This window comes from Galeopterus variegatus, unplaced genomic scaffold (assembly GCF_000696425.1).
Source record: "Galeopterus variegatus unplaced genomic scaffold, G_variegatus-3.0.2 Scaffold194, whole genome shotgun sequence".
Classification (NCBI taxonomy): Eukaryota; Metazoa; Chordata; class Mammalia; order Dermoptera; family Cynocephalidae; genus Galeopterus; species Galeopterus variegatus.
In genome coordinates this window covers 113,400-137,777 of record NW_007726305.1, presented here as the reverse complement: position 1 = coordinate 137,777, position 24,378 = coordinate 113,400, and the positions used below count along the sequence as shown (strand labels likewise).

At 56.5% G+C, this 24,378-nt stretch overlaps 1 protein-coding gene across 2 annotated transcripts in view; it reads left to right on the top strand.

Annotated features, from left to right (window-relative positions):
* The window catches only part of ARAP1 (ArfGAP with RhoGAP domain, ankyrin repeat and PH domain 1), a 58,793-nt gene extending 34,415 nt beyond the window's left edge, over positions 1–24,378 (top strand). The window contains exons 10-35 of one of the 2 annotated variants that reach the window (XM_008565038.1): positions 243–445; positions 869–975; positions 3,322–3,521; positions 5,267–5,352; positions 6,884–7,066; positions 8,176–8,350; positions 9,542–9,676; positions 11,551–11,686; positions 11,990–12,092; positions 12,971–13,166; positions 13,441–13,492; positions 13,582–13,745; positions 13,834–14,046; positions 14,301–14,406; positions 14,840–14,987; positions 15,077–15,163; positions 15,246–15,314; positions 15,614–15,731; positions 17,137–17,250; positions 17,467–17,612; positions 18,109–18,141; positions 21,776–21,858; positions 22,557–22,607; positions 22,786–22,849; positions 23,340–23,489; positions 23,785–24,378. In XM_008565038.1, the coding sequence (XP_008563260.1) occupies positions 243–445; positions 869–975; positions 3,322–3,521; positions 5,267–5,352; positions 6,884–7,066; positions 8,176–8,350; positions 9,542–9,676; positions 11,551–11,686; positions 11,990–12,092; positions 12,971–13,166; positions 13,441–13,492; positions 13,582–13,745; positions 13,834–14,046; positions 14,301–14,406; positions 14,840–14,987; positions 15,077–15,163; positions 15,246–15,314; positions 15,614–15,731; positions 17,137–17,250; positions 17,467–17,612; positions 18,109–18,141; positions 21,776–21,858; positions 22,557–22,607; positions 22,786–22,849; positions 23,340–23,489; positions 23,785–23,802 (3,140 nt within the window). In that variant the 3' untranslated portion in view covers positions 23,803–24,378. The remainder of the gene's footprint in view (positions 1–242; positions 446–868; positions 976–3,321; positions 3,522–5,266; positions 5,353–6,883; positions 7,067–8,175; positions 8,351–9,541; positions 9,677–11,550; positions 11,687–11,989; positions 12,093–12,970; positions 13,167–13,440; positions 13,493–13,581; positions 13,746–13,833; positions 14,047–14,300; positions 14,407–14,839; positions 14,988–15,076; positions 15,164–15,245; positions 15,315–15,613; positions 15,732–17,136; positions 17,251–17,466; positions 17,613–18,108; positions 18,142–21,775; positions 21,859–22,556; positions 22,608–22,785; positions 22,850–23,339; positions 23,490–23,784) is intronic. The other variant, XM_008565042.1, reaches the window with a different exon arrangement.

The window sequence follows — 24,378 nt, the reverse complement described above, 5'->3', positions numbered from 1 at the left end:
CACATTCCTATTTACAGGGGGAACAGGCTCAGATAGATGAAGTGACTTGCTCGGTAAGTGGCACAGCTAGGATTGGAGCCTGAACTTGTCCAAGTCGCAGAACTCAGGCAGAGTGGTAGGTGGGGGCCAGTCTGCGTGGGCTTCCTGGAAGAGGTGTTGCCTGAGGAGCCTAGACCCAGGAGACCCCTGGAGGTTCCCTGCCAGGTCGAGCTTGGGCTTACCCCTTTGCCCTTCTCCCGCAGTGGAGCGGAAGGAGTGGATGCAGGCCCTGCAGCAGGTGATGGCTGAGCAGCGTGCCCGGGCCCGGCTGTCTAGCACTTTCCTGTTGGGAGTTCAAGGCTCAGAACAGCCTGACCACGCTGGCAGCCTGGAGCTGCGTGGCTTCAAGAATAAGCTGTATGTGGCTGTGGTCGGGGATAAGGTGCAGCTTTACAAGAATCTGGAGGTATGAAGGGGATGGCTACGCCACTGAACCTTTCTCCCACCCCATTCCTGCCCACTCTGGTCCCTCTCCCCTGCCTCAAGCCCAGCTGGGACCGGACCCCTGCCCTTTTCGTTACATCCTTCCACACACTGAGTCTAGTCCTTTGCCTGCCCACCACCCCCAGCCCCTAGTTCTTACCTCATCCCCTGCCTAATCCCTTAGGACTGCCTTCTGGTCACTGCTCTGGCTCCTGCATCCCTACCCATCGCTCCATGGACCCTGAGCCCAGCCCTTTACCCATGCCCAGATTCCTGAGTTCTCCTTTACCTCTTCCCTAGGCACTTTCTAGTCCGTAAGGTTACCGCCTTCCCTCCTGTCCCCTCTCTTAAGCCTTAAGCCCTACCCTCAAAGCCTTGCCCTGATCCTTTCCTGCCTCCCCTCCAGGAGTACCACCTGGGCATTGGCATTACCTTCATTGACATGAGCGTGGGCAATGTGAAGGAAGCAGACCGGCGCAGCTTCGACCTCACCACCCCCTACCGCATCTTCAGGTGAGCCCTCCCCCACCTCCGGCCCACTGCATCCTCACTCCCTCCCAGTATTTTCTTTTTGTATAATGTGAGAACCTGCCCTTCCTCTAGGATGGGTGTCCCCTTTCTTCCCAGCCTTGCCCTGCCTGTGCTTAACCTCTCCCCTTCTAAGAAATCTCACTCTCCACCCTGCCCCGCCGGCCATTGCCGTCCCCTGCTCCTGCCACGCTGCTTATGGAGCTGCCCGTGCAACTTTCTGCACCCACCGCCCGCTCCCCTGCTGCCCTTCCAGCCTATGCTGCTCCCTTAAACATGCTGTCATGGGCTGGCCGGTTAGCTCGGATGGTTAGAGGGCAGTGTTATAACACCAAGGTCAAGGGTTCAGATCCCCATACCAGCCAGTCGCCCAAAAAAAGTAAATAAATAAAGGGAAAAAAAGAAAGAAAAAGAAAACTGAAAAGAAAGAAAGTGCTCTCGTCTGTCAGGAATGCTCCCTCATCACCCAAGGCTGCTCTTCACTCCTTGTCTCGAGGGGCCTGTCTGGATGCTCCTCCCTGAGCTTCCAAGATGCTGCCGCCTTTGTTTCCTCTGCCCTCAGCTGTCTCTTAACATCTGTCTCTGTCCTCTGCCCTCTCCCTGGGCAGCCTCGCCCACAGCCAGCCCTTCAGCTGCCACCTCTGAGGCACCGTGTTGTGCCTGGGTTTGAATCCTGGCTCACCACTGACTAGCTGCATGACCTGGGAAGTCACTTGGCTTCTTGGTGGTTCAGTTTCCTGGGGAGCTGAGGAGTCATGTAACACTCAGTTACTGTAGTAACTGCTCAGTAACCACTAGCGTCATCGCCGCCACCACCTCTCTGCCCCAGCCCAGACGTCTGACTCCAGCAGGTCTCTCTCCTGAGCTCTGGGCCACCTGTGTGTCTAACAGCCTCTGTGGGCATCTCCTCCTTCTACTTCCCCAGCTGCCTGTTCTTTCTAGGGCCCCTTCTCTCCACCTGTGGGAGCCCTGCCTCTCCTCCTCACCCCTTCTCGCCTGCATCATCGCTTTCACCTCTGTTCCCATCCCTCCGCCCCCACTGTCTGGCCTGGGCCTGCTGGGCCTCTGGCCCCAGGCACCTGCCTTGTGCCCTCTGGCTGCCAGTCTGAGCCTCTTTACTCCATCCACTGGGACCGCCAGTGGAGTCTTTTATTTCTTTTTTTTTTGAGAGCCAAGTTTTTATTTGCTTATTTTCTTGCATTTGAAGTACTCTTTAATGACATCCTTGGCCTGAGGTTCTTTGCCGTAATCCTTAACTACTACAATTGCAAGCAACCACTTCATGGGGTTTTCCCTCTTTGTCAGTTTTACAGAGGCCTTCCCATTCCCCTGGTTTCTGTTGTCATTAACCTTAATTAGGTTGATTTGGTGTTCAGCACAAAGGGCCTCTCCAACTTGACATATGTGGCTGCGTCCCAGTTGGATGTAAGCACACACGATGGGCTTGGCGCTTGTCTGAGGCTTGGCAGCTCAGCAAATTCCACGTGCCAGGCTGTTGTGGATGAGGGTGGTCTTCAGCACCTCTCGTTAAGTGGGATTAATTGCACCTCCAGCTGCAATGCCTTCCTCGGCCATGGCGGTGGGTTATGGGTGGAGCAGACTCTTGAACACATATGTGACTCACAGGCAGCGGGAAAGAGCCAGAGGGGTCTAATTTTTTTAGGGACAGTAATCCATTTATTGTTCAACCAGAGCTTCCCACCCTGAAGAGCAGGAATGGTGTGGTGTCTGGATGTGTTGGGCCAGTAGAGTTCTTTGGGGGGCGGGGGGATCATGGGGCATATTAAGTTGGGGCTGGGATAGGAAGGAGGTTGAGGATGGGGATGGCAGAGGGGTCTTTTTAAGACATCTCTGTGCCCTCCCCTCCTTCCTCCTTAAACCCTGTACAGGTTCTTCATTGTTCTCAGGGTGCAATTTGACTTCCTCTGCCTGGGACGGGCCTGTCCCTGTCCATCTCCCAGCCTCTTCTCTGCCAGTCTGCCCTCCTGCCCACAGGTCCTGGAATGTCCTGTGTGCCATCCTGCCCATTTGCACATGCCATTCCCTGTGTCTAGAATGCCCTTCCACCTCTTCACTTGGCTTGGACTTCTCATCTGCCAAGTCTTAGCTCAGGCATCATTTCTTCCCAGCAGCCTTCTCCACTCCCTGGGCTGGGCAAGCCCCCCTGGGCTCCCTCACCCCCACCCGTCCATGCCTACCTTCCCCACCAGACTCAAGATGCCTCCCTCTTTGATTAAGAGCTACCAATGCCTTGTCCTCCGCTTCCTGCTGTGCCCCCTCATGCTGCCCCCAAACCCTTTCCCACCAGTCCCCCTACTCCTGTGTCCCCAGCTTCTCTGCTGATTCGGAGCTAGAGAAGGAGCAATGGCTGGAGGCCATGCAGGGAGCCATTGCTGAGGCCCTGTCCACCTCGGAGGTGGCGGAGCGCATCTGGGCTACGGCCCCCAACAGGTTCTGTGCCGACTGCGGGGCTGTGCAGCCTGACTGGGCCTCCATCAACCTCTGCGTCGTCATCTGCAAGCGCTGTGCAGGTGTGTGTATGGTGCGGGGAGTGCCACGCAGAGACATGACAGGGCTGGTGAGTTGGGTTGGTAGGTGATCTTTCTGCCAGGAGAGACTGGAGCAAAGACAGCAGTCAGAGAGCCACCCATTTAAGAAATTGCTCCTGCGTGCCAAGCCCTTCTGTGATTAACCTTCAGGCCTTATAGTGCAAGGCAGGGATTCGACTTCTCACATCATGGGTGGGACACTGAGGCACAGAGAGGGAAAATGGCTCACTCAGGGTCACCTGGCAAGTAAGTGAGCCTAGATTTGAGCCTGGGTCTATTGGGGTTCGGTGTCCCTGTCACACCAGAAGAGTGGTGGAAAGCCAGGCAAGAGTGATTGGCAGGGGCCCAGCTGAGCGGGGCTTTGCATGCAGAGGGAGAAGCTGGTGTTTTGTCCAGAAGAGGATGGGAGGCAGGGACATGGTCACATTTGTGGGTCAGACTCTGGCTAGTGGGCAGAAACTGAATTGGAGGGGGTGAGACTGATGACCAGTGAGGAGGCTGCCACAGTATCCAGGAGAGAGAGGAGGAAGCCTGGCCAGGTATGCAATGAAGGATGTTCGGGATTTACAGTATACAAGTCTCCATGACCATCAGATGAGGAGGGTAAGAATGAGAGAAGGCGGGTCCTGAGATTCATTCATCTATTCAAGCCACATTTGTTAAGGGCCTGCCTTGTACCAGACACTGTGATAGGTGCTGGGGATGCAGACCTCCTCGGAGCTGACAATGCTCAGGTGGCAGCTCTGGGTGGCTGGTGGTGGGCATCCAGGGGGAGGAACAGGTCTGGGAAAGTTGCTGAGCTCAGTGGAGAAGCCGTCCAGGGAGCCTTGGGCTATGAGGTCTGGGTCCAGGAACGTGATGACCCAGCTGGGACCAGATCAGGAAGACATCCTCTCATGGAGGTGGGAGGCTGACTGGAGTGGATGGGGTGCTCCATAAGGAGGTTGCACAGGAGGTGAGGCAAGGCACTCCTAGTACCCCAGCTCCTGCCCCAGTCCATGGATCCCTTGTGGGACCTGTAGTTGGGCAAGGCTTTATTCCCTCCAGCCCCATCTCCTCCTGTTCCCTTTCATTTCACAGAGATTTTGTTAGCTAATTAGATATTTCAGGCTTTGTTCTAGGCACTGAGGACAGAGCCCTGAAGCAGGCAGCCAGGGTTCCTGCTCGCATGCACCTTACAGTCTAGTGGGGAGAAGCAGAAAATGCGTACGCAAACCAGTAGAAGTATCTGGAATAATAAGTGCCAGAAAGAGAACGTGTTGTTTGTCCGGAAGCCTCTCTAAGGATGTGACATGCCAGCTGAGATCTGAATGACAGGAAGGAGTGGCCATGGGGAGATGGGGGAAGAGAATCAGGCAGAAAGGTGAGGTTGGAGGTGAAGCAGGTAAGGAATTTAAGTTTAATTTGGGGTAGCCACAGGAGGATTTAAAACAGGGATTTGAAGTGAAGGATTTGTATTTTAAAGAGATCCCTCTGGACAGTGGCCTGCAGGGGACTGAGCTTGGCTATGGGGAACTAGTTAGGGGTGGGGGGCTGCTGCTGGAGCCCAGGTGAGGATTATGGGGCTCAGTTCTGTTGTGCAGGGAGTAAGCTTACATGGCCGGATTCCAGAGCTGTGCAGGAGGCAGAGCCACAGGCCTGCCCTTAGCCTCTTGCCGTCTGCCCCTGGATGAGCACTGGGGTGAATGAGGGCTCAGGTGACCCTGAATCTGGCCTTCTGTCTACAGGAGAGCACCGTGGCCTGGGTGCTGGCATCTCCAAGGTGCGGAGCCTAAAGATGGACAGGAAAGTGTGGACAGAAACACTCATTGAGGTGGGGATGCCCCTGCTTGCCACCCATACTTGGGGTCTGCCCCACTCAGCGCTGCCTGGATCTCTCACCTCCTCCCTTCCCCATCTCACTGACCCCAACACCTTGGAGCTAGAAGAGACCTTTGTGATAATCCAGTGGGTGGGTATTTTGGAAAAGCCAATTTTTGGCGAAGTCAGCAAACTGGCCAATGAGCTAAGAATGTTTTTACAGTTTTAAAGGGTTGTAAAAAAGAAGAAAGAAAAAGATGCAACAGACACTGTATGTATTCTGTAAAGCTTGAAATATTTACCATTTGGCCTTGTAGAGAAAGAATTTGCTGACTCCTGATTTAGTTAAACTCTTATCGCATCGTACAGATGTGGAAACTGAGGCCCCGGACAGGGCTATCATCTGCCTGAGATTGCCCAGCAAATCCATATCGGCTGCCAAGCCCTGCCCCTTTCCATCCGACTTCCTGGCTGACTCGGGGCCTTCTCTCCTACCTTGCACACCTCCTCAGAGCCTCTTACCCTTCATTTCATCTGTACTCACATGCACCAGTGGGTATGCATATGTATGCTTTTGGGTGCATGCACACACACACACACACACACGTACATTTACGCCTGTGTACTTGAAGTTCTCTGATACCTGTACATGTGGTATGTACAGGCTGGACCTAGGGACCTACAATACAGAGCATTCATGACAGCCCCAGCCAAGCTGCAGACTACAGAGCAATTTTGGTTTCACATCCATTTCCTGTGTCCCCACTGTTTGTTTGACACATAAGTGCAAAGGACTTTGTATACGTTAACTCATTGACTTTTAAAACAAGCTTGTGAGTTAGGATTAGAATCTCCAGTTTACAGATAAGGACATTGAGGCCCACAGAGAGAAAATGACTTGCCCAAAGTCATAGAGTAAATCAGTGAGGGCAGGGACTGCTCCTGCTTTGTTCCCTGCTATGACCCCAGTGCCCCACTTAGGATCTGACAAAGGGGGAAAGTGGAGGGCGGGTGATGGGGCAGGAAATGGCTGTGGAATGAATGAAGAGCAGGATGAAAGACTGAACTAGTTCCCTGAATGCTGGACCCCTGTGCTCCCCCCAAATCTGCCCCCACCCCTCTTGCCCAGAGAGGAATGTCAGTGACAGGAGATGTTTCCAAAATCCCTGCCCACCCCATTGGCCAGCAGGTTAGACACCACCCCCCAGCTAAGATAGCCTCAGGAATGCAGAATTCCAGATGTGGGACTGGGTGGGGCAGCAGCAAGGCCCCCAGGGACCAGGCGCCAGGCTTGAGGCATCCACCTGTCAGACTGTCTCTTGTCCTGTCACTGAGCCAAGGAACTGGGCTCAGAGCCCAGGGCTGGTTGGGGGAGCACCCATGGCCACCAGCGGGCCAGGCTGCTCCTCTCTTTCCCTACTGGGGAAGTGAGCAGATGGTCTGGCTCTCCCAGCCCCTTGCCTGACAACCTCAGAAACCAAGATTTTGCCTGGTGTGGTCCCTGGCTGTTGGCTGCCCCCTCTGACCCCTGCCCGCACCTGCAGCTCTTCTTACAGCTGGGCAATGGTGCTGGGAACCACTTCTGGGCAGCCAACGTGCCACCCAGTGAGGCCCTACAGCCCAGCAGCAGCCCTGGCGCCCGGCGGCGCCACCTGGAGGCCAAGTACCGTGAGGGCAAGTACCGCCGCTACCACCCGCTCTTTGGCAACCAGGAGGAGCTGGACAAGGTCAGGGCACTGCACCTCCAGGGACCCTTGAGACCACCCCCTTGTCCCTACACTGTCAGGGCCCCCTGAGACCACCTGCTTTCTTCCTGCTGCCCCATTCCTCACTCTATCTGAACCCATCTCTTCTACTAGCTCAGAGCAATGAGTTGGCATATGGGGATACTGAGGCCCAGAGGGCAGAAGGGCCCTGCCTAAGCCACACTGAGAGTTCAGGCAACACAGGGAGGAGCCAAGCCTGACCCCTGGGCAAAGCCACATCCCCAGCATCTGTCTGCCTCTCTCCTGATTCTTCTGTCTCCCGCACCCCATCCTGTTCCTTCTGAATCCTGCCAAAAGGAGTGAACTTGATGAGGATGCTATTTCCTGTCAGGCTCATGAAAAACAGCTGGGCTGTTCTGACCCACCCCCTCCCACCCCCCACTCAAGATGAGGCCCCGTATGGGCCTCAGGCCCTGACAGGCTGGGAGCCAAGCCTTGGGCCCTGCTCTGGCTCAGTTTGAGCAGGAGGCAGCCAGTTCCTGAGGCAGGGGGATGCCATTTGTGACCTCTGGTTGGCCTTCAGCCTCTCCCCAAAAGATCCCCACCCAGGCGGGCTCAGCCCAGTTAGAAGCCCAGTGGGAACCAGTCCTCTACCTCCCAGGGACCCAGGCGTTCTGCCCCAGCCCAGCCCAGTCTAGTCTGCAAGCCAGGAGGGCGGCAACTCCCATTGGTTGGGAGGGCTGGGCAGGCGGTGAGGAATTCGAATGTGGGAGGAATTAGCTACAAAGCACCCCCCCTCCTGCCTTCCACAAGGCAGAGGGAGCTGGAGATCCTCTAGAGGCTTTGCTGGCTGATTGGCAGCTGTGTCCCAGGGCTGCCAGCAGGGGTGAGGCCCGGGCAGCTGGGACCCCCAGCCTTTGCTAGGCAGCCCCTGCCCACCCTCTCTCCCCTTGGCCTTTCTTTTCCTCCCCTTCTCCTCACCATCTTTCTTCCTCCCTATTCTTTAAGTCTGAGGATGGGCCGCCCCAGACCTGAGTGACTCCTTCCTCTCCCTCTCTTCTCCCACATGCCCTTTCCCCACTGGCCCCCCCACTCCCTGCTTGGGCTGACCCTGCCCTCCGTCCTCCTAGGCCCTGTGTGCTGCAGTCACCACCACTGACCTGGCTGAGACCCAGGCACTCCTGGGCTGTGGGGCTGGGGTCAGCTGCTTCTCAGGGGACCCCGAGGCCCCCACGCCCCTGGCTCTTGCCGAACAGGCGGGGCAGACACTGCAGATGGAATTCCTTCGGAACAACCGGACCACAGGTGAGTGTGGCAGAGGATGGGGCATCCCTGCCAACAGGGTCTGGCCCTTTGGAGTAGATGTGGGTGGGGGTTCACCAGTAGCTGTACAGACCCTGTGAGGTCCGCCTTATGGGACAGTCTCAAGTGCTGATTGCAGTTCCTCAGTGGGCCCTGGTGCAGCTCTGTGGGTGATCTCGGGTGTGTTTGGGTTTGCGTGTCAGTGTACATTTGTGCTTTGTATGTGTGTCCCTTTGTGTCTCTGTCTCTGTGACTCTGTTTATGTATTTCTGTGTCCCTTCCTGACTTGCAGTGTTGGCCCCTCAGAGTGGTGTTTGTGTGCCAGTGTTTGTGCACCTCTGAGCTGCTCTGGGTCTGTTTCCTTGCACCTGGGGATGTCAAGGGCTTTGGAGTTATGTGTATATAGAGTATGTCTGCTGCTCTTTGGGGGTGCTGTTGCATTTCTCTGTGTGTGGGTGACCCACCGTGGCAGCCCTGTTCGCTGCTGTGTCTGGTGGAGCTCAATCACAGACCTGCGTTGGGTTCCAATTGGCTCACACTCTCGGGGTGGATGAAGAAGACGGGGGAAGTGGGGGTGAGTAGTGCTGGTCATGTCCTGGGCCTGGCTTCTGGGGTCACATCCTAGGACTGAGGGTGGAGCTCAGCTGCTGAGGCTCTGGGCTCAGGGCCATCGGTGGGTGGGGCGCGCTGGGCTGGAGAAAGCCCAGGTGTCCAGGGAGGCACAGGAGACCACCCAGCTGGCTCAGGCTTGGGGGACAGACCCCCCCGATTGCTGACCACTGGGAGTAGGGCTGGAGGCAGGCTACTTCCTTGAGCTTCACGCAATCCGGGACAAACCTCCCTCCAGGGATTACTATTGAGTTTGCCCAAAGTCCTCCTCATTCTAGTGTGCCTGGCCTTGTGCCTCCAACAGAAAGAGTGGGGTGGGCTGGGAGCCGGAGAGGCTTCCTGAAAGGGGAGGTACTGGAGCTGGGCTTTGGGAATGGAGTGGAATTTTCACTGGTGGGGAAAGGTGGAGAAAAGGCTTTGGCAAAACCCTGGAGGTGGGAGTGGGAGCCTGAGGGTACTAGTCAGGGAGCTGGGAAGGCGGGGCTGGTGACTTGGAAGAGAGCCTAGATGCCCAGCCCAGTGGGAGTAGGATGGGGACACTTCTTGGATGGCCAACATGACCAGCCGTTCTTCCCTGCTCCAAAGAGGTACCTCGGCTGGACTCAATGAAGCCCCTGGAAAAGCACTATTCAGTTGTCCTGCCGACTGTGAGCCACAGTGGCTTCCTTTACAAGACCGCTTCTGCCAGCAAGCTGCTGCAGGACCGCCGTGCCCGGGAAGGTGGGTGCTGTGCCACACCCTGCCATGGCCTGTGGCATGCTGGCATGGCTACAGGGCCACGGTAACTAGGGCGGGCCAGGCTGGTGGACCCATGAGGGTGCCAAGTGGGCCCTGGCAGAGTCACCCTGGAAGACTTCCTGGATATGGTCTATGGCACACAGTAGGTGCTTAATAAATGGACTAATTGGGGGTGGGGCACACACCGCAGAGCAGGTCACTGGCAGAGTTTCCTCTAGACTAAAGAAGGCTTTGTTGAGCTTCTGTTGGGTGTGGGCCCTGTGCTCGGCATCTGGTATTTGAAGCCTGTGCTGCCTGTGCATTGTAGGAAGTTGGAGTACTAAACTTAAAGCTCTGTGCCTCCCTGATCTCAGCCTTTCATTCGCTCCCCAACTCCGAATAAAATCAGTCCTTGCCACATCCCACAAGAACCTACAGTATCACTGCCCCATGCAGTTATCTCTCTGACCCCTTTCCCCCTCGCTCACTCTGCTCCAGCTCTGCCAGCGTCCTTGCTATTTCCCAAACATGCCTTATACACTCCCAGCGGGACCTTTGCACCTGCTGTTCCCTCTGCTCTAAGTGCTTTCCTCCAAACATCTACATGGTCCATCACTTCATCAAGGTCTCTGTTTAAATGTCACTGCTGCAGAGATGTCATCCTGACCAGGTTATCCAAAATAGCACATCCCCTTTACCCGATTTTTTCTTCACACCACTCATCTGACATTAATTTGTCTTTTAACATGTATAGCTATTGATTCTCTGCACCCCACTGGAACAGAAGCTCCTCTTGGGCACCGCTGTAGCCCCCAGCACCTAGGACACTACGTGGCACACAGTGGGCACTTGACACATGGCTGCAGAAAGAAGGGTGACTGAGGCAGGGCTGGGGCGTCTGGAGGCAGCCCATCCTCAGGGACAGGCTTGGGGACACATTGCCCTCCCAGGGCCCCCATAGACAGGATGAGAGACAGTGTCTGCCATGGGAACACGGTTGAGGCCATTGCTCACTGCATCGCTCAGCACCTCCTGCATGAAGCGCCTCTGGGATGAAGCCCTCCAACTCTCAAAGAGATGTCTTTGGAACCCTATGCTGTGTACAACTTCACTGCCCCACTCTACCTCCCCTTGCCTGATAATGTTGTTTATGTAACTGCCTGAGTCATCCTTTTTGCCCTGGGTGCCAGGAAGCTCTGAGCCACAGTGAAGCAGTGCTGTGAACTATACAAGCCTACATGGCCTTGACGTTCTAGTCTTTCCATGACCTTTCCTGGTGCAGATTCCCATTTCAATTTCCTTTATGGGATCTTGTTAGTCTCCTCAAAGCCATTGTGGGAGAACATGGTATAGAGTGATGGATGCTTCTGGCAAAGGAGGTTGGGACACCAGGGTGGGCATAGAAAGCTTCTTGTGGCATTTGGGCTGTGGGCAAAAGCTGGGAGTGGGGGATATGTACCCATGAGTGGCCAGAGAGGTAGCTGGAGAGGTTGGCAGGGACAGACCCAGCAGGGCCTTGACTGCCAGGCCAAAGGACATAGACTCTGTTCTGAGGACAAGGGTGGCCACAGAATGGTTTTGAGCAGAGAAGGATGGAGTCTGATTTAGCTAGATCACTCTTGGATCTTGGAGGGGGCCAGGCCAGGAGACCAATGAAGAGGCCACTGCAGAGGTCTAGGGGGAGAGGATGCGGTGTGGGCTGGGCTGGGGCAGCAGGGCTGCAGGACTGCAGAGAGGAGGGTGAGTGTGGCATAGACTTGTGAGCTAGAATGAAGAGGACGTGGGTCAGGTGGGAGTGGGGCCAGGAAGGATGCAGAGGTGGTTTTCAGGTGGTGTGGAGGGGCTCCCTCATGGCTCCCTGCACAACTTCTTCCCAGAGTTCAGCCGACGCTGGTGTGTCCTTAGCGACGGGGTCCTGAGCTACTATGAGAATGAACGAACAGTGACCCCCAACGGGGAGATTCGGGCCAGTGAGATTGTGTGCCTGGCAGTGCCCCCTCCCGACACCCACGGGTGAGCACCCTTGGGCAGAATCACAGACTATTGTTGCTGTGAGGTCCAGCCCCTCACTGGGGAGACAGGGAAATAGGCCCAGAGAAGGGCAGGACCTCCCCGGGGGTCACACAGAAAACTGGGGCTGTACAAGGGCTGACCCAGATCTCCTGAGGCCCCAGCCCAAAGCTTTCTCACCACTTCTTGGGCCAGAGGAAGGGCAGTCACAAGGGCAATGTGGAGGGGGCAAAGAATGGCAGTTGATGGGTTGGGGGTGGACTGGGGCTGTGGGGGGGGCCTAAGTCCTGGCTCATGTATTTACAGCTTTGAGCACACCTTTGAGGTGTACACGGAGGGAGAACGGCTGTACCTGTTTGGGCTGGAGAGTGCCGAGCTGGCTCACGAGTGGGTCAAGTGCATTGCTAAGGTGGGCCTGGGTTAGCAGGGCAGATGTAGGTTGTCTGATGGGTGGAGTGGGACCTGCTGGCTGATCTTATGTACCCAACTCCTCATCTGTGATGGAGCAGGGGCTGGATGGAGGGCAGCAGGGCAGGCTTCTCAGGCCAAGGGCCTGACATTATCTGCAGCCTCTGAGGGGCAGTCAGGAGACCTATCTCAACTCTACAGAAGAAGGGCTGAGGGCCTTGCCCTCCATAGGTGCTCAGTAGATGTTTAATAGTGAATGACAATCAGAGCCATCTTATGATGGACCATGCTATCTCCAGGGGAGTGAGATCCTCGTCCCTTGGGGTATGCAAGCAGAGGCTGGAGGGAAGAGGCAGGGAGGTTGCAGAGGAGAGCTCCACCTTGGGGACTATAGCCAGTTGCTCTCTGGGGTCCCCCATGCCCTGAGAACCTGTGACTCTTTGTATCGTTCACTTGTTCATAGATCAGTTGCCTGTAAGCCTCCTGAGGATCAGTCCTCAGGGTCCTGGGGGTCCAGGTGAGCCAGTCTGGTCCTGGAACTTCAGTAGCTCCCATGCGGGAAGGGGAGACAGTTGGGATCCAGACAGCAACAGCAGTGTAATCAGTGCTTCCTCAAAGGACAGGAATGCTCTGGCGCTGTGGGGGCCCAGAGCAGAGACATCCCTGATGGTGTCTGGGAAGCCTTTCTAGAGGGTACATCAGAGTAGGTATGAAGTGGGGCATGATACCAAAGTTCAGTCACTGTTGGGTTCTGCCCTGCAGAGAAGAGGAGGCAGCTGGGTGGTCGGAGAGTACTTGCCCACAAGCCAAGGAGCTGGGGTGTCCTGGGCAGGCAGTGCTGTTGACTAATGCGGTCTCCCTGGCTGCTGTCCCCACCAGGCGTTCGTGCCCACCCTGGCTGAGGATCTGCTGGCCCAGGATTTTGAGCGGCTTGGGCGCCTACCCTACAAAGCTGGCCTGAGCCTACAGCGAGCCCAGGAGGGCTGGTTCTCCCTTACCGGTTCTGAGCTCCACGCCATCCTCCCAGAGGGGCCCTGGGAAGAGCCATTGCAACTGCGGAAACTGCAGGAACTTTGTGCGTGGACCCAGACCTGGGTCCCCAACCTCCAGGGCACCATATCCTGGGCTCCCAGGTCCCCAGCCCCTGTCTGGAAGGCTGAGCTCTTTCCTGGCCTAGCCAGGAACCAGCCTGCCCTCTCATGTCCTCTCCTTCCCTTGGAGTGCATCTCAGCCACCCCATATACTGATGAGTGGGTTGGTCCCAGGGGTATGTGTGCCCAGAGAGCTTCGGGAGGGTGCAGGTTGGTGAACAAGGCCTGGGCCTCACCTTGATTGGCCCCCCTCCACAGCCATCCAAGGGGACAGTGAGAACCAGGTGCTTGTGCTTGTGGAGCGAAGGAGGTGAGCCGTGGCCTCCTGGAGGGGCCTGACAGGCCCGGGGAGGGGTGGGGTGGGGAGGGCCCCTCAGTGACTGACTGTCCCTGGCCCAGGACACTGTACATCCAGGGGGAGCGGCGACTGGACTTCATGGGTTGGCTGGGGGCCATCCAGAAAGCAGCGGCCAGCTTGGGAGACACACTGTCAGAACAGCAGCTGGGGGACTCTGATATCCCAGTGATCGTGTACCGCTGTGTGGACTACATCACACAGTGTGGTGAGCCCCACCCCTCCCAGGGGGACTAACTGCCTGCCCCAGAGGCAGCCCACAGCTCCCATGATGACCATTGGACCCCGCCCCCCAGGCCTGACCTCCGAGGGCATCTACCGCAAGTGTGGGCAGACGTCGAAGACGCAGCGGCTGCTGGAGAGCCTGCGGCAGGACGCCCGCTCAGTGCGCCTCAAGGAGGGCGAGCAGCACGTGGACGATGTCTCCTCAGCACTCAAGCGCTTCCTGCGCGACCTGCCTGATGGGCTGTTCACTCGTGTGCAGCGCCTAGCCTGGCTGGAAGCCTCAGGTGGGCCCTGCTGCCCCGCCCAGCCTTGTTCTCTTTGATCTCAGGATCCCCTCCCCTCCCCCTCTCGCACTTGGACAATGTGTGCCCCCTTGAATGTTGTCCCATACCCTTATCCTTGCCAAGTGCCTGGCCTACTTGGACGTGGAGGGTGCAGGGAGTCCTGTTGCCCAGCAGGAGAGGTGGAGCAGCCAGAAGAGTGGGGCAGGAGGTGGCTGTAGGGCGCTTTCTGACCTGATCTCTCTGTCCCCACCCAGAGATTGAGGATGAGGAGGAGAAGGTCTCCAGGTACCAAGAGCTCCTGGCACATCTGCCCCCTGTCAACCGGGCCACAGTGAAGGCCCTTATCAGCCACCTGTACTGGTGAGGGGCACTACCATTGTGAGGCTCTGGGGGGATGGGGTGGAGAAGGTTCTTCCATTGGCTGACCTGCCTGACTGCCCTCCCTGGGGAACCAGGTAGGCCTGGGAACTAAGTATTAACTGTGATCTGCCCTAACCTTGGATGTTTTGTCTCAACTTATTTCCTGGAGGGTGGGAGAGTAGGAGATTTTTCATCTTGGGGCCAGGGTAACTTGGCCAGATCTCCCAGCTTCCCAGCCTCTCTCCTCACTAGGACACAAGACATGGCCAAAAAGACTGTCCCCTCCCCCACTTAGCTAGTGGTCTACCCTGACCAGGACCTTCCCTGGCCTTACTCCGGTGGCCAGTCTCGGACCTGTCAGGAATTGGGAAGGTGAGATGGGGAAGTTCTGGGTCGGATTCCTCACTCAAGGTCTCCTTCCTCCCTTCTCCAGTGTCCAGTGCTTTGCAGACATGAACCAGATGAACACGCACAACCTGGCAATTGTCTTTGGGCCCACGCTCTTCCAGACAGATGGGCAGGACTATAAGGCTGGCCGTGTGGTGGAAGACCTCATTAGCCACTATGTGGTGGTGTTTAGTGTGCGTCCCTGGCCAGTGGGCAGTGGATGGCAGGGCTGAGCCTCCCAGATGGCAGTGATCATCAGTCCCTACCCCTCTCCCCTTCCCAGGTAGATGAGGAGGAGCTGAGGAAGCAGTGGGAGGAGGTCACTGCCATTGTGAAGATGCGAGTGGCTGGCACTGCCAGTGGGACCCAGGTGAAGGCTGGGGCCTGGGTGGGCAGCTCAGGGCAGCAGCCACCCACTGCCTAGCCTCCAGCTGAGCCCTGTCTCCCTGTAGCATGCTGGTGACTTCATCTGCACAGTGTACCTGGAGGAGAAGAAAGCAGAAGCCGAGCAGCATATCAAGGTTGGGTCTGGGGACCTAGAAAGCCAGAAGAGTCAGGCTGGCCCAGCTACAGGCTCGGATGGCCAGGGGAGCAGGGCTTCCATCTCAAGGACAGCCCCACTTTAGGACCTGTATGTGGCTGGTGCCAAGGCCTGTCTTTTGCCCTGCTCATAAGGGCCATTCAGAGACACCCCTCCACATCTCAGGACTCCAGAGGACCCCGAGAGGGGTGGGCTTGGGCTCTGAATCACACAGAAGGTTGTAGCAGAGCAGGGGTTGGGGGCATTGTTGGTTGATCCCTTTCTTCTCGGGCACCACAGATCCCAGCATCCATGACAGCTGAGGAGCTTACTCTGGAGATCTTGGATCGCCGGAACGTAGGCATCAAGGAGAAGGACTATTGGACCTGCTTCGAGGTCAACGAGCGGGAGGAGGCAGGTGAGTGGGCACTGGGATTGGTGCAGGGTATGGTGCAGCCTCTCGCCTGGGCTGCAGCCCATCCGTCCTACCCTGCATTGTGGGGATAGTGGTGGTGAAAGGGGTTTTGGATGACAGATGTTGCTGTCACACTGATGAAGACTGTGATCTCGATGGTGGTGGTGGTATACTAGCAGGGGTTGAGGTGACAGCTGTAGCAGGGGTTGTAGGGACAATGGAAGGGTTAGATGGTGTCGGCTGTGATGATGCTTTCTCAGATGTCTATGAGAATGGTGTTGCATGTCGGGGTGATGGCATTGAATTTGATAGTGGGGGACACCATTCCTGGTGGTGAAGGAGGTGATGGGTAGTGACGATCCCTCAAGAGGGGTGGGATGGTGGCCGTGGCAGTGGTGGTGTAGTAGGGGAGGTTGTGATGGTGTTGAGAAGGGCCCTCGGTGGTGGAGAGGGTGCAGTCAACGCATCTGTGGTGAAGGGAGGGCTTGATGGCAGTGGAGGATGAGGGTGTATCTTCAGTTGTTTTACTGTTATTTGTTGAGTGCCAGGCACTGGGCTGAGAACTTGTACACATGGTCCCTGTCCTCTTGGGGGTTGGTCTGGTGTGGGGTGGAGATACTGATCTGATGATCACACCAATAAATTACATCTGCACCTGTGTTAACTGCTGTGAGGGAAAGACCCACAGCGTCACCAGAGCTTATACCAGGGTCTCTGGCTTCAGAACCCCCCCCCAAGCAGGATGTGAAGGGAGAGTAGGGGTTACTTGGTGAAGAGGAGGAAGTGCTTCCAGGCAAGGGCAACAGCATGGGCAAAAGCCCTGTGGCAGGCCGAGGCACAGCCCTTTCAAGGGATAAGGGCAGTGAGGGGTGGCATGGGGTGAGGCTGGAGATCGACGCAAAGGCAGCCACGCAGGGCCTGATGACAGTGCACGGCCACTGACGGGTTAGTGATTAGGAGTTGAAGATTGCTACTTGCTGTTGGGTGGGGAGAGGTGGGGGCGAGGGAAACGAGAGCATGTGACATACCTTCAGAGGCCGTGGTGTCAGTCCAGGGAGAAGCTGGTAACGAGGGCCAGCGTGGTGGTGGTGGTGCAGATGGACAGAGCAGAGAGCTTGGGCATGTTGGGAGTGGGTTGTTTCTGGCTGGAACAGTCTGATGGGTGGTGGTGCTGTTGTTCCTCTGATGGCGGACACACAGGAGGAAGTCACGAGCCTGGGTTTGGACACATTGAGTCGAGCACCTTTGGTCACAGCTAGGTGTGTCGAGCCTGAAGCTTGGTCGTAGGCAGGGTGGTCACTGTGGTGGGAGTGGATGGTGGATGTGTAGGTGATATGTGCCCATGTGCCAGCCCTTGGTGGTGTCAGGCCCCAGGGTCCCTGTGACAGTGGGTGTGACCTCTCCCCAGAGCGCCCCCTGCACTTTGCGGAGAAAGTGCTGCCCATCCTGCACGGGCTGGGCACAGACAGCTACCTGGTGGTGAAGAAGTACCAGTCCATGGAGGCCATGCTGCTATACCTGGGTAGGTGGTGCCAGCAGAGCAGGGCAGGCTGGATGGGTCCCTCCATCCAGAGCCAGGGCAGGACCTGGTGTCACCAGGTGGGTGGGCCTCTATGGAGGCTGGGGCAAGATAGGGCAGGATGGGGCAGTGCCCTTCATCTTGGGACCCAGCCCCGGAGCATGTGGATCCGTGGATAGGGGGTTAGTACAGCCCATGCCCACTCCAGTCCTCCCCCAGCCAGCCGTGTGGGTGACACCAAGCATGGCATGATGAAGTTCCGTGAGGATCGCAGCCTCCTGGGCCTGGGCCTGCCCTCAGGTGGCTTCCATGATCGCTACTTCATCCTCAACAGCAGCTGCCTGCGGCTGTACAAGGAGGTCCGGGTAAGTGGCCCCACCGGGTCCTGCCTGTGACAGGCATCTGCACCCCTGAGTGTGCCAGACACCCATGCACAAACATCCCCCTCGGTCTGCCCATGGGAGTATCCCCATTGTGAGGTCTTGGGCCAGCACAGCAGTTGGGGAGAGCTGTAGATTCTCACTGTGCCCTGCAGCCCCACTAGGCCCTGGTACCTTGATGCCATGACATCGCGCACATGCTCTGTCTTGCCTGTGCCTTGTCACGGCACCCACGAGAACATGGTACATGATGACAGCCCCAAGTTGTGGCACACCCTGTCACTTCACAGGTCATAGCCCTCTTGGTCTATACTCCACTCCCACTGTGTCCACATGCCGGCTGTTCTCCCAGACCAGACTCCCATCTTGGCACCTCCCTGTCTTCTGCACATATGTATCATCTCCCCCCACACACCTCTACACCACTGTCCTGGCTCTGGACCTGGGACTTCTTCCATAACATTGGTCCTTTATCAAACAGAGCCAGAGGCCATGGAGCGGGGCCCCTGAGACCGTGAGTAGCTGTGGGCCAACTGCCAGCTGCCTTACACCGCCTGGGGGCCAAGTGAGCCGTGTGGGAGCATGGGGACCCAGCCAGGGCTCCTGGCCATCTCCAGGCATGGTTCCCTGCCCTCTTGCCACCCCACCTGGGGCCCATGTTCTAAGCTCCTGCCCTTCCTCCCTATCCCCGTCCCAGGGTCCTTTCCCCATGATAGGATCCCCTATCAGTGCAATGCTCTAGAATTTTCCAAAGGACTCGGTGTGGAAGTTATGGAGCTAGTCATAGAGGCCCCTAGGTTTGGATTAGAGTTCTGATCCTCATCTCCTGTCACCGCTGGAGCCACCCTCTTTCCAACTCTGAAGAGAGTTCCAGGGCCATCTGAATATCCTTGCTACTACCCCGTTCCTAAAGTGCCAGGGTGGGACTAGAGGCTCCTAGGATATTCCCTGCGTGTGATAGGAGTCCCCTCTGCAGCATCCCTGGCTGGTTGTCCAGTCTTTGTACACCTCTGGGAGTGGGGAGCTCATCCACTAGCGCTATTCCTAGAGGGATACTTCTACCTAGGAGAAGGCTCTTGCTCAGGTTCAGCTAAGAACCTGCCTCCCATGATGCCCCTGTGGGTCCCAGCTGTGCTTTGAGGGCCACAGAGCATAGGTGCCCTGCAGAGACAGACAGCAAAACATGGTTCCAAGCCCAGTAGCCTAGCCGAAGCTCTCGCAGCCACCTCACCAGTGTCTTCAGCACCTCCTGCCCGTTTATCTCCTGAGGATATCTGGATAGGTCTGGCTGTCATGGAGGGAGCAGAGCAGATAGAGCAGGACCCTCACCTCCTTCTCTTTGTACATTATACCTCTCTTAATGTAGCCTGGGCTCCTGCTGACCCTTGTAGGGAATGCCTCCTCTCCTTTGCCTGCCTCTATGATCACATCCTCACTCCTGGGCCCGTCCACCGCTCTAGTCAGTTCCGCTTGGTTCTGGGATGCTGTCCCCTGGGTCCCCTCCCTCTGGAGGAGCTTAGCCCCATGCAGCAGAGCAAGACCATCAGTGAGGGCAGACGGGATGGAGGATGGCTGGTCCACCTGGAAAAGTAGCTGCGTGGAGGGGAGAAGGCAGGAGAGCTAGCAAAATGGATTAGATCTAAAGCTTATGAAGTCAGGCTTGGAGTCTGGCCCTTCATGCACTGAGACTTGTAATGCTCACTGCTGTCCTGTGAGGAGGGACATTCTCCCCATTTCACAGGTGAGAAAACAGGCTTTGGGCGACTTGCCCAGTGCCTTCTGTAGGCGGTAGACTGGGATTCAGACCCAGATTTGTTAGAGTGAAAACTCATACTTTGTATGTCTGCAAGGACAAGGACTTGAGGCCTCGGCAGAGGGGCTGTTCAGCTCAGGGTAAGTGGTGGGCTCCACACCCCAGTGACAGCCAGCACCTCTGGCCTGTCACAAGCCCTGAGCAGGTGTGGTTTGGCTACCAAGGTGTTGGTAATTCTAGTATTTGTTGGTTTATGAAGCAACAGGACAGAATATTTGAAATTGGGACAATTCCAGGCAATTCGGTGTATGAGGTCACCCAAGCCTCATCCTGGGGTGTCTTCCATTGTTGCCTCTAACAACGGGAGGCAACAACCTGGAAGAGGCACATTCTAGAAAGATCTTGGTTCCAGCAGAGGTCTTTGAGTACCCAGGGAGAACTTCATTCTCTGCCAATGACCTCATACCTCAGAGATGCTGGAAAAATTAGCTGTTTGGTTAGAAATGAAGTCTATGGGGGATTCATTCTCAAAAGGAGACTGCATTGACTGAAGTTCCACCCCGCAAGACCCCCTTCATCCTTCCTTTCTTAGCCCCCCTCACGTCATGCACATGCCACAAAGATACCATGCACACCGGAGCCCAAGGAAGGAAGCCTGAGGATTGTTTTCAGATTCCCAAGGAGCCACACCTGGTTTGAGTGCCTCGATTCCTGCAATATTCTCCACGCCTGACTGGGACTGTCACTCTGTCATGCTCGTGAGCCTGTCCTTTCTACTCTGGACTCACTTTACCTCTTGCTTCTAGTTCTCTTCCCTTCCTACCCATGGCCCAACTTCTTCCAGGACAACAGCCTGATTTCCATTCCCTCAGCCTGATTTCTTCCACACCTACAGCCCAGTTTCCCCCACATCCTTCCTCCATGCCCGGAGCCTTGTGTTTTCTGTGCCTGCAGCCAGATCTCCTTCGCAGCCTCTGTCTCAGTCTTTCCGTTCCATTTGCAGGCTGACTTTCTTCCCTGCTTGCATGCAGGTGTCTTTCTTGGTGTGTTTTCCCCACACCTTGTTTCTCCCAGGCCTGCAGCCTGATTTCCCTTCTCACTGTTCAGTTTCCTCCCTATCAACAGCCTGATTGTCTGAAGCCTAGTTTGTTCCAGGCCCTATTGGGCACATGACCATGGTCAGGTCAGATGCTATCTGTAGAGGACATGGGGCTCCCTCATTAGGGCTTTGGTCGTTAGGGGTTATTGGGGTAAAAGCTGGGTGAAAAGTCCCTACTAAGTCCCTCCTAAACCATACCTCCTGTGACAGCACAGAAGTCTCCACCAATCTCTGGGCAGCTTGTCTTGTAAACTTTCCACCTCCCCTGGCCATCCCCTAGTCCCCTCTCTTGTTCCTGAGGAGGAGCCATGCCTGGGGGAGGCTGGGAGCAATGGTGGGGAACAGGGTGGAGGTGGCTCGATCTTTGACCCCCAGTTCCGGTTGTAAGTGACTCCACCTCCCCTGCCATCCATCCTGGTGTCCCTGCTGGCTCCAGGGGTGCCTGGTAGGGGAGAGCTTTGAGCAAGTGGCCCCCAGAGCAGGAGGAAGGCTCATTAGCTTGACCTCCAACCAGCCTCTTCTTTGGGGGTCATCGCTCCCATCCCCCTGCCTCCAAGCCAGCCTGCTCCTTCCAAGCCCAGACCCATATGCAGAGGCGGGGGCCAGAAGTGAATGTATCAGTGGCCTGGTGCCCCTCCCCAGTACATTGGTCTCTTGCTTCCAGACATAGACTGTTGGGAAGTTCTTCCTTTGGTCTATTGAGCAGCTGTTCTGCTTCAGCTTGAGTCATTATCTTTCTCCTTGTGGAACCAGAGAGCTAGTAGCTGCTGACCCCTTAGGCCTTCTGCTCACACGGTCAACCCTGGAGTCTCCATGGGGCAGGGAGGGGTGAGGAATGAATAGTCTGAGACGGACACAGACACAAGCCGCCGCCCGAGATTCTCAGGTCGTGCTGCTCCAGCTCTGTGCCTGAGGGTGGAGTGTCGCAGTCCTCCCTCCACATGCAATCTGATTCAGGCCAATGTACAAGTTGATTCTCCAATGCGCAGAGCAGCAGGGTGGGGCTGGGCTTCACTGCTGTGGAAGTCCCCCTTGGGACAGCTGCCTCAGGGACTGAGGGTTGATTGTCTGACACTGCTGTAAGGGAGAGAAGCCTGTGGAGCCTAGGGCTGGGGGCTGGTTGGGCTGGATTGTGAACAAGGATGGCTTTGTCAGGAAGGCTTCCTGGTGGAAGAGACCTGTGCTGGGATGCATAGGGGGTTGGGGAGCGGGAGGAGGGAAGGGCCCAGTCGGGGGAACTGCTCGAATGCCCGCTCTGGCCAACAGAAGTGCCCTCTTCTCCCCTCCCTACCCCAGAGTCACCGGCCTGAGAAGGAGTGGCCCGTCAAGAGTCTCAAAGTCTACCTGGGAGTGAAGAAGAAACTCCGGCCGCCCACCTGGTGAGCTGGGACTGGGGACATAGGCCTGTAGCTGGGGCCTGCAGGGGGTTGGTACTGATGGGGGAGGCACAGCTGGGGGCTTTGAACTTGACAGGGGTTGGTGCAGTGGTTCTGAAGATGTGGTCCCCCAGACCAGCAGCATCAGCATCACTTGGACACACCTTGGAAGCACAAATTCTCAGGTCCCACCCCAGACCTACTGAAGCGTGGATTTTGGGGCTGGGGCCTAGCACTCTGTGTTCTAAGAAGCCTTCCAGGGAACTCTGATGCTTGCTTATGTTTGAGAACCACTAGCCTGGATTCAAATCCTGTCACTGTCTGTCTCCGGGGCCTTTCTGTGCCTCAGTTCCCATATCTACAGAATAGGGAAAATAAAAAGTTGAAAAGTGATGCTTGCCACTATTGTGATTATGAATTGCAGTCACCAGACTTGGATTTCTTACTCTCTCCTAATCTGCTGGCTGTGCCTGACTGTCTGGGATTAGGGCAGGCCTGGGCTGGGGCTGGGGGATAGGGGAGCCAAAGGCCTGGGAGGCTGATGGGAGCTGAGAGAGGAAGAGGTAGTGGCCAGGGTGTGCTTTGCATGCAGGAAAGCCTTGAACTCTGGCCCAGGCTCTGGCTTCTGTCCCAGGAACCTGGGCTTTGAGGCCTCTGCAGGCTTGTTCAGTGACCCCACCCCCATCCCTCCTCCTCTGCAGCTGGGGCTTCACAGTGGTGCACGAGACAGAGAAACATGAGAAGCAGCAGTGGTGAGCGAGGGCCCCATTCTGAACCTCAAGCTGAAGAGAGGTGGTGGCATGTCTCCCTTGATTGGGTCCCCCATCGCTGCCCAGCTCTGTGCCCTTTTGGGATACCCTGGGCTGGGAAGATGGGAAGCTCTCTCAGCCAGGCTCTTAGCGGGATCCAGACCTGTGCCCTACCCTGCAGGTACCTCTGCTGTGACACACAGATGGAGCTCCGGGAGTGGCTTGCCACCTTCCTCTTTGTGCAGGTACCAGGTGCAGGGTGTGGTGTATGAGTTGGGATGCTGGGAGGCTTTTATTAGGGAATTGTTTAGGGAAGAGGGAGACAAAACTACCAGGTCCCTGGGCTGAGTTCTTTCCTGTAGCTACTTCTTTTAACCCTGAGCTTAGTCAAGGTCTAAAGGGAAACAGGGTGGATTCTATAGTTCCTGGTTCCTGGTAAGAAAAGGCACAGACATGTTATTCTAGAAGAAATGTTTTCTTGGTGCTGCATTCTTGGAGGAGTTTGTGGATCCAAAGATGGGAGTTGTTGAGTAACACTGGCTGTGTTTTGCCAGGGATGCAGTCATGTTCTCCTAGCAGCTGCTTCTCATAGCGTCTGGGATCAAAGCTGAGGGTGTCACCTCAGATCCTAGCTGGAGGCGTTTCTGGGAAATGGGGGGCAGGTCTGGAGCTAAGTGTCTGGGCAGCTGAAGCTGAGTCCAGGCCCCAGTAGTTTTCCTCCCCGCTGCTCCCCAGCACGACGGCCTGGTGTGGCCCTCAGAGCCCTCACGTGTGTCCCGGGTGGTGCCTGAGGTCCGGCTGGGCAGTGTTTCACTGATCCCCCTGCGTGGCAGTGAAAACGAAATGCGTCGGAGCGTGGCTGCCTTCACTGCGGATCCCCTTTCTGTGAGTGGCTCTCCATTCTAGGAGCAGGGGCTAGGGACCTGGCTGGTTGCCTGCCTTCTACCCCACAACCCACCTCTCTGAGTGCCCTCCGGCCCTCTCCCTCCATCCTTAGTAGGGACCCTGACAGGCCCCTTTGGTGCATGGGAGCCCCCTCTACCTGACCCTGGGAACCCCAGCTGACTTGAGCACTCCCAGGCCAGCAATGGAGAGTGGTTACAGAAGCTTCAGGAGGGCCCCTGGCCCCTCTGAGCCACACAAAGTATTCATGGAATCTGGGCTTCTGTGCCTTCTACAGCTCCTCCGCAACGTCTGAGCACAGAGCTCACCCCTGGCTCTGGGACTACGCGCCCGGCATCTTTCATCTGGACACCCTCATGCCCTGCATGCATGTGTGAATCAGCAGGGGGCACATGAGGAAGCCACACTCTGCACCCCACATCCTGACTGCAGCATGGGGTTCCCTGGCAGGGGGTGGGGGGCAGCAGCGTCTGTCTAGGGAGGAAAGCCTCCCAACTCTGACCAGGTATTCAGCCCTCCTGGCCTGGCCTGTTCACCCCCCGTGTTACTGACCCTGAGTTTGTGGGGTTGGAGAGATGGGCCTAAATCAGGGGCTCTGGAGGACCACTATCCCTTCAGAGGTTCGAGGCCCTGGGGACCCCGCTGGAAGGGAGCCCACCCCATTGCCACAAACTCTACAACAGCAAAAAGTGGGTGCTCTAAAGGAACACTCAGTTGGGGTAGTTGGGTAAGTTTCTATAGAGCTGAGAACTGGACTTTGGGGACTTTGGCCCCCCTTCCAGTCTGGGCTGACTGGGAGGGCCCAGGCTGCCTGATGCCCCTTCCCCACTTTGGGGGCTTTTTGATAATATAAATATATCTGTATATTTTA